Source organism: Gossypium arboreum, chromosome 9, assembly GCF_025698485.1.
Source record: "Gossypium arboreum isolate Shixiya-1 chromosome 9, ASM2569848v2, whole genome shotgun sequence".
NCBI lineage: Eukaryota > Viridiplantae > Streptophyta > Magnoliopsida > Malvales > Malvaceae > Gossypium > Gossypium arboreum.
This window is the reverse complement of record NC_069078.1, coordinates 60,412,194-60,421,329: the sequence shown is the minus strand read 5'-3', so window position 1 is coordinate 60,421,329 and position 9,136 is coordinate 60,412,194. Positions and strand designations below refer to the sequence as shown.

The 9,136-nt window shown below is 38.2% G+C and overlaps 1 protein-coding gene across 1 annotated transcript; it reads right to left on the bottom strand.

Annotated features, from left to right (window-relative positions):
* Window positions 1–2,692: 2,692 nt before the first annotated feature.
* LOC108455075 (uncharacterized) lies at window positions 2,693–7,049 on the bottom strand. The gene is made up of 7 exons (XM_017753686.1): window positions 7,033–7,049; window positions 6,891–6,933; window positions 4,007–4,089; window positions 3,722–3,919; window positions 3,542–3,657; window positions 3,020–3,318; window positions 2,693–2,953 (listed from the first exon to the last, which is right to left on the bottom strand). The coding sequence occupies exons 1-7, from the start codon at window positions 7,047–7,049 to the stop codon at window positions 2,693–2,695; spliced, it is 1,017 nt and encodes a 338-aa protein (XP_017609175.1).
* Window positions 7,050–9,136: the final 2,087 nt, after the last annotated feature.

The following is a 9,136-nucleotide window of genomic DNA, read 5'->3' as shown; positions in this document are numbered from 1 at the left end:
TGGATGATATGCTATTATGCAATTTCAGTATGTATATTCAGTTCAGATATTAACATGCTCAGTACATATATCATTCAGTCAATTTCACACATTTAGGGGCCTAAGTAGCGCTTACCGACCTTACAGTAGGTTCATAGTCAACTTGGGCGACCTGTGCAACTTTAGAAACATTTCGGTAAAAATGGGCTCACACGCCAATGTGATCTGCCCGTGTGGGCCCACAACTCGTGTGGCCCACTCGGCCCAAATTGGCCTTGGCTATGTGATCCATTTTTAATGTAACCCATGCTAGCTAAATATTCACATATGTTTTCACTATTTATGTATATGCTCATTCAAAACTGTCTACTTGAGTCATTGTCACTAAATTAATTATATCTTGAGCTACAGAAGTCTAAATTAAGATGCACTTGATGTTTTTGGAACTAGACTCAAATACCTTTCTACCATAAAATTTTTAGAATTTATAGTTTATCAAATAAGTACAGTAAAATCTTCAAATTGCCCCTATTCTACTGTTTGACAGCTTCAACCTTTCTTTACTAAAATTTATTTATCTCTTAGTACGGATTTTGGATGATGTTTCTGTTTGTTTCTATTGAAAATAGACTCATTAAGAATTTAAACATATAAATTTAGGTCCCTAATTATTTTTTTTTTTTACAATTTTTGATGATTTTTCAAAGTTAGAAAATGGGAACCTGAAATCATTCTGACCTTGTCTCACAAAATTTAGTATATCTCATAATTTACAATTCCATTGCTTACGATGTTTCTTCCAAGAAAAACTAGACTCAATAAAATTTAATTTCATAATTTTTTCAAACTCTAACTCAATTTCCACTATTTTTGATGATTTTTCAAAGTTAGACTACTACTGCTGTCCAAAACTATTTTAGTGCAAAATGTTGATTTCCAAGTTTATAACACCCTTATTTCCTTTCTCTACAATTTTTTTTGCATTATTTTCTCTTATTTCTCTTATTTCTCGACAAGAAGCAACTTCGGCTTTTCGCCAAATCCTGTTTTCTACATTTTGGTACACACCTAGTATCATTTCTGATGCGTAGGCACTCCTAAGCCTCTAGAACCTAAAAATCGACCGACATATCTCCAGATTAATCACTTAATTCGTTTTTAATCAACCAACTTCAGAAGGAACTCGACTAAAAACCTAAAAAAACCTTTACCTCACTTGAGTAACTACGACTTTGCATAATCACAGCATCGATTCAAAACTTCTAGGCCCTTGATTAACTCCTAAACACCAGAAAGGAATCCCCCTTTTAGAGATTAACCAAGAACGATTAACAATAGACAAAACCGTTACTTACCGAACACGTGCAACCAACGATGAACAATCAAATCAATTGGAAAAAAAGGAAGAAACAGAAGGGAAAAAAGTAATGGAAATTTCTGCAGCAACTAGGGGAAAGAATCGGCAGAGTAGAGAAAAAAGAAGAAGAAGAAAACGTCTGAAAAATTTTGGGGAATTGGAAAGAAAACTGAAACTCTATTATTATTATTTTTGTAACAAAAAGATAATCAAATTATTTTCTGATAAATAATCAAATTATTTTCTGATAACCTCTCCCCAATTATCTCCTAAAATCAATCCCTATTAACCCACTAAAACACAACTATTTAGAATTTTGCCCCAACACAACTCTTAGTCAAATTGGAGCAAAAATATTGTCTCCACGGTATCGCAGATAATTGAATATAGGACCTCCAACATTCCAACACGGCACTGAACCACCAAACTAGTAGGCCCATTCTGATATAAACTTACCAACGATTAAACTTAAGCCCTTTGCACAAGGTTAAGGCATTATTTATAAAAATAACAAAAATTGCCCAAGAAAGGCTTGACCCTGGGACCTCTCACACACACCCAGAACACTTAACCACTGAAGTAGATACACACTTATGTGTCACACATACACGAAATCAAAAATTAAAATTTGAGGGCGTTACAACTCTACCCTATAAAAGACAATTTCGTCCTCAAAATTTACCTGATCAAAACAGATGAGCATACTGTTGACGCATCTCATCCTCAGTACTATGATTATGCCACAAAACCTTCCCCAGAGGGATAGACTTCCTTCGTAGAACCTTAACGTCACGATCAAGAATCTGAACTGGCTCCTCCTCAAAGGTCAAGTTTAGCCTCACCTCAATCTCCTCAATAGGAACAATATGACTAGGATAGCACCTCAACATAGAGACATGGAACACATCATGAATCCAATCCAACTTCGGAGGTAGCTCCAATTGATAAGCAACTAGTCCCATTCGTTTCAGAATACGATAAGGTCCAATAAACCTAGGGCTCAACTTTCCCTTACGACCAAACCTCAGTACCTTCTTCCATGGCGAGACCTTGAGAAATACAAAGTCCCCGTCCCCCACGGAATACTCAATCTCTCGATGCTTTAGATCTACATAGGATTTTTGTCTATAAGATACCGCTTTCAGACGATCCCAAATTAGTCTAACCTTATCCTCAGTCTCTGATACTAACTTAAGACCCAAAACACGTTGCTCGCCTAACTCAGTCCAATATAAAGGAGTGCGACACTTACGACCATATAGTGCCTCGTAAGGTGCCATCTGGATGCTAGACTGGAAACTGTTATTATTGGAGAACTCCGCTAGCGGCAGATAATCCTCTCAACTGCCTAGGCAATCAATAGCACAGCTCCTGAATCTGAGCCTTAAGCTCCACAAGCTTCTTCAGTGCTATTCGATAGGGAGCGATGGACACCGGAGCTGTACCTAGAAGTAGCTCAATCCTAAATTCCAACTTGTAATTCGGAGGCAGCCCCGGTAGCTTCTCTAGAAAGATGTCTGAAAAATCCTTTACTATTTTGATATCCTTAACTGTAGAATTTCCAGAATCTGAAACATTTACGTAGGCCAAGAATGCCTCACATCCCTTACGAACCATCTACTCTACCACCAGTGCAGAGATCATATTAGATAAGTAATTCCAGCGTTATCCAATCATGACTACCTCTTTATTCTCCTCAGTCCTTAGTACGACCCTCTTAGTCGCATAGTCCAAGCTAAGACGATGCTTGACTAACCAGTTCATCCCTAGAGTTAGGTCGAACTCCCCAAATGAAAGCTCCATCAAATCAGCCAAGAAGATTACCCCTTGTACCTCTAAAAGAACATCCTTATACAGTGTGCTAACTCTAACAAATTGCCCTAACAGACTCAGTACCATAACCTTACTCGTAGTGCTCTCAACTGAAATCCCCAAGTTTCCAGATATGTTGTTAGCTATGTATAAGTGAGTAGACCTTATGTCTATCAAAGAAATATACGATACATTAAGAATAAAGAATGTAAACATCCGGAGCATCTCTATCCACTCGGCAACGAGCAGCATAAACTAGGGCTGGCTATCTTGCCTCAACCTGTCCAACACCTCTGCTCGGTGCTCTCTACCCACGACCCATACCATTACCACCTCTGGCCTGTCCACGGCTCCTCGGTGGCTACTGCACTACCCTCTGTGGCTGTGCCGTACCAGTATCCGAAGTTTGCATCTGATCGGCCCTCAGCGGACACTCCCTAATATGGTGCTCCAATGACCCACACCTCAAGCACGCCTCAGTCATTCTCCAACACTCGCTCTGATAGCGTCTGCCACAATCAGTACATGACTGCAGTCTAGTAACAGTAACAAGGGGGCCTAGCTCTAACCGACCCATCAGCTTTTGCCTTTTTCTTAGCCCTCTGTGCAGAACTCGAGGGCTCTGAATTCCTCTTGTTTTTACCCCTCTCGCGGTTACGATTCTGGTGCTCAGCGCGCTTAGCCTCCTCGGCAATCTTCGCCTTTTCCACCAGTGCAGAAAAATCACGCTCCCTCTGCGGAGCTAACAGGACTCTCAAATTATCTCTGAGCCTATCCTCAAAATGAATACTTCATTCATACTCAGAGGCCACCATACCTCGCGCATAACGGTTTAGTCACAAGAACTCGGCCTCATACTCGGCCGCTGGTCGATCTTCCTGAGTCAGATTCAAGAATTCCCTTATTTGGGCATCCACGTAGCTCTCCCTCTCATATTTCCCCTGGAAGGCAGTCTTAAAGAACTCCCAGGCCAGACGTTCAGGCTAAGTGCCCTCCTTAACAGTGAGCCACCACTGATAAGCCTCATCCTTCAACAGTGAGACTGCACCTTTTAATTTCTACTCTAGGGTGTAGTCTAAGTCATCCATGATCCTCTTCGTAGCCTTAATCCAGTACTCGGCCACATTAGGGGCAACTCTAGTGACACCACTGAAGAGTTAAGATCCATTAGACTGGAGTTGTTCCATAACCGACCCTCAGACCCAAATCCAATATTAGGCCCAACGACCCTCTCCAAAATCCTTACCATAGCCTAGGACAATGCGTCGTCCCCAGCCATGCAATCTTGAGACCCAGTCTCAATTGCAGGCGACACTGGCGTCTCACTCGTATCCAAATTCGGTATGCTAACTAGTAAAGAGGACTCAGCTCGAGCTCTTCTACGGCCTCTACCTCGGCCTCTAGTACCCCGTCTGTGGATACCTCGTGCGCTCATTGTCTAATCACGTTTATCTATATTAACAGTTTATGAATCAGTTACAGTTCCAGTGTTTATTAACAAATGTTTTATGTAAAACAGTATCGATTATTCAGAGTTCGTTTTCGTAAATCGCAGTCTCACTACAGTTTTCAGTTTCTCTACAATTTTTAGTATACACTAACTAGAGTGTTTTCAGTATAGTTTACTACCTATAGTAGTTTCAGAATATACTATCCATAGCATTTTCAGTTTAAAACAAATCACAGTTTAGAATACTTATAGGATCGGCGCCGGAGACTTGGTGTACCACTTACTCAGTAAAAACATTTCAAATTATTTGGACATAAATCAATTTTTCGAAAGCCTAATTTTTTATAAAACCTATAATCCACAGTTGAGTTTTGCAACCTGGCTTTGATATCACTAAATGTAACACCCCAAACTCGACCTAGACATTATGGCCGTATCTGGCAATATCACACTATAGTGTTTTTGAAACCTCGTTGTTATGATGAAAATATTCCATGTTATTATCTTTAGTAAACCCTTGTCAGAACTTAGGAAGTCATTTTTATTCATTTAAAACATTTTTTTGAAACATCCCTCGTTGCGGAAGCTTTAATAAAATAGTTTAAATGATCATGCATTTAGAAAATACTTTAACTTTTTGAAAACTGAATTTCCCACGACCAGTAGGTATAAATCCATAAAGTAAAATAAATAAATAAAAACCCAAATTTAAAACCAAAGTCCCAAAGGGTCCTTAAATTACAACCCAAATAATCAGTAATAATCAAATTATAAATCGTAAATTGAAAACCGTGAAGTCCAAAAATTACTGCGGTCATCGCTGAGTCCTCCATCGCACCGATCCATCTAAGTCTGGGGATTACCTGTGCACATTAAACAAAAAGGGTGAGTTTACGTAAACTCAGTGAGTAATCCCGCAGAAACAAACAAACAATCAGTATTCATAGTGCACAGTTGAACAGTCCTAGGCCTAAGCCTTTTTCAGTATCAGTTATAGTTTGGGCCTTAGCCTATCTCAGTACAGTGTCAAAAATGTAATAGGGCCTTAGCCCATCTCAGTATCAGTAGCAGTAATAGTTATGCAGTAGCAAAATCCTACCCAACCAGCCTCTACACACCATCTCCGTCCAACCCTACACTCCATGTGGGGATATAATCAACACATCCATCCTTACACTCCAAGTTGTACCGAATGCAACACAAAATAGTAGTTTGCAGCTGAGCTGCTAGTAAATTAGGCTTAAAGCCTTTCAGAACACTTCCTCTGAATAATAACCCCTAACCCAATGCAATGCAACATACAATGGATGATATGCTATTATGCAATTTTAGTACATATTTTCAGTTCAGATATTAACATGCTCAGTACAGATATCATTCAGTCAATTTCACACATTTAGAGGTCTAAGTAGCGCTTATCGACTTTACAGTAGGTTCATAGTCGACTTGGGCGACCCGTGCAACCTTAGAAATATTTCGGTAAAAATGGGCTCACACGTCCTGTGGCCCATTCGGCCCAAATTGTCTTTGATCGTGTGATACATTTTTAATGTAACCCATGCTAGCTAAATATTCATATATGTTTTCACTATTTACCTATATGCTTATTCAAAGCTGTCTACTTGAGTTATTGTCACTAAATTATTTATATCTTGAGCTACAGAATTCCAATTTAAGATTCGCTTGGTATTTTTGAAACTAGACTCAAATACCTTTCTACCATAAAATTTTCAGAATTTATAGTTTATCAAATAAGTATAGTAAAATCTTCAAATTTATCCCTATTCTACTATTTGATAGCTTTAACCTTTCCTTACTAAAAATTATTTATCTCTTAGTACGGAATGTGGATGATGTTTCTGTTTTTTTTTTAAAAATAGACTCATTAAGGATTTAAACATATAAATTTAAGCCCCTAATTATTTTTTTACAATTTTTGATGATTTTCCAAAGTTAGAACAGGGGAACCCGAAATTATTTTGACCTTGTATCTTATAATTTACAATTCCATTGCTTACACTGTTTCTTACATGAAAAACTAGACCCAATAAAATTTAATTTCATATTTTATTCAACCTCTAACTCGATTTCCACTATTTTTGATGATTTTTCAAAGTTAGACTACTGCTGCTATCCAAAACTATATTAGTGAAAAATGTTGATTTCCAAGTTTATAACACCCTTATTTCATTTCTCTACAATTTTTTTCGCTTCTCTTATTTCTCTTATTTCTCAACAGCAAGCAACTTCGACTTTTCGCCGAATCTCGTTTTCTACATTTCGGGTACACACCTGTATCGTTTCTGATGCGTAAGCACTTCTAAGCCTCCAGAACCTAAAAATCAACCAACATATCTCCAGATTAATCACTTAATACGTTTTTAATCAACCAATTTTGGAAGGAACTCGACTAAAAACCTGACAAAACCCTTACCTCGCTTGAGTAACCATGACTTCGTACAATAACAGTGTCGATTCAAAACCTCTAGCCCCTTGATTAACTCTTAAACACCAGAAAGGTATCCCTCTTTTAGAGATTAACCAAGAACGATTAACAATAGACAAAATCATTACTTACCGAACACGTGCAACCAACGATGAACAACCGGATCAATTGGAAAAAAAAAGAAAGAAACGGAAGGGAAAAAAATAATAGAAATTTCGGCAGCAACTAGGGGAAAGAATCGGCAGAGAAGAAAAAAAGAAAGGAGAAAAAGAAAACGTTAGAAAAAGTTTGGGGAATTGGAGAGAAAACTGAAACTCTATTATTATTATTATTTTGCAACAAAAGGATAATCAGATTATTTTATGATAACCCCTCCCTAATTATATCCTAAAATCACTCCTTATTAACCCATTAAAACACAACTAGTCAGAGTTTTGCCCCAATACAACTCTTAGCCCAAATTGGAGCAAAAATATTGTCTCCACGCCATCACATAGAATTGAACACAGGACCTCCAACACTTCAACACTCCACTTAACCACCAAACCAGCAGGCTCATTCTGATATAAACTTACCAACAATTAAACTTAAGCCCTTTATACAAGGTTAAGGCTTTATTTATAAAAATAACAAAATTTGCCTAAGTAAGGCTTGAACTTGGGACCTCTCACACACATCCAGAACACTTAACCATTGAAGCAGATACATACTTGTGTGTCACACATACACGAAATCAAAAATTAAAATTTTGGGGCGTTACACTATTATAGTATTTCTACTTGATCAGTGTGAATCTATGATCGCCTACAGCTCAAATTTCACATCAAATAGCTCATACTTAAATGGGTCTAGTGATGCCATATATCTGCATTTCATGCTAAAAAAATTTTCCCCTGCTTGAACCCTCAACTTTCCTCCTAATTCTTGACCTTAGCTCATGCAAATGAACGGTACGATTGAAAGCCAAGTCCATGGAATAAGCTCTTGCAAATACAACCCTGACATCCGTATTGCAAATTTGACTGTCGACTCATTTCAATTAAAAATGAAATAAATATTTAGAACAAAAAAATCTATAGAAAAAATCTATAAATGGTTGGCTAAGGAAATGGAGATGACATTCGTAATGCAACACTTCAAAAATGAACAAACTTACTTGTGCATCTGTATTGAATACTACAGTAGTTTAATAGAAAAAAAAGAGCAATGAAGGATAGAAGGCGTGCTTGAAAACTCATTTCAACAGATGTGATTGAATAATAATGATGAAAGGGTCTTCTATACTTGAAAACGTGTTTCAGCAGACGCGTACTTGAAAAGGTATTTAGTATGCTTGAAAATGTACCCAAGATTCTCTAGGGCAGGCTTTGAATGGTGGTGGATAGAAAGTGCATCCAAATAGGTGAGCTTTCCTGCTAACGTGTCAAGGAAAGCACGCCTAGCTGGACGCGCTTTCTACTAAATACAAAGAAAGCACATTCAGCTAGGCGCGCTTTCCTTAACATGTCAGTAGGCAAGCTCGCCCAGCTGGGCATTCTTTCTGTCCACCACCATTCAAAGCCTACCAAGGTACCCTGTGCCTAAAAGTCCCAAGTAAGATTTGAGGCATTTCTTTCAGATATTCAATAAAAATGCCTCTTCTGCAATGCGTTTTCAACCACGGGTTGTTTTTCTCTTTTCAATCTCACCCCTCCCTCGCACCTATAAAAAGGGGGCTCTCCCTCCATACTCCATCATCCCTAAACCCATAATTTCTCCTGCCCATCATCCCTTCACTTTACAATATTTCTCTATCAGTTTTCTTCCCCGCTTCAATGTTTAAAATTTTCATCGATAATATTTATTCCTATTTAAGGTAATCTTGAGTTGTCGGTGATGCGATACATCATGTCGAGATTAGACCATTACCTTAGAAACCTGTCCTATGGAAGTTGGGTTTCAGGGTAATGATGCTTTATACGAACACATGTGGAAGTCTACGTAAAGGTCTCGACCAACGATCGTAATGAGGTTATGGATCGGAGTCTAGTTTGGGAGCCAGTTGACTTATGCGGTCACGAGTTCAAACTTTTTGGATACATGAAAATGTTTC

What these genes read in the sequence shown, in the direction of transcription:
- LOC108455075 (XM_017753686.1), bottom strand. An exon ending in ACGCATCAGAAACGATACAG is followed by an intron (nt 4,090 to 6,890) that starts GTGTGTACCCGA and finishes ACTGCCTTCCAG; the next exon opens with GGGAAATATGAGAGGGAGAG. An exon ending in GGACTGAGGAGAATAAAGAG is followed by an intron (nt 2,954 to 3,019) that starts GTAGTCATGATT and finishes GTGGTAGAGTAG; the next exon opens with ATGGTTCGTAAGGGATGTGA.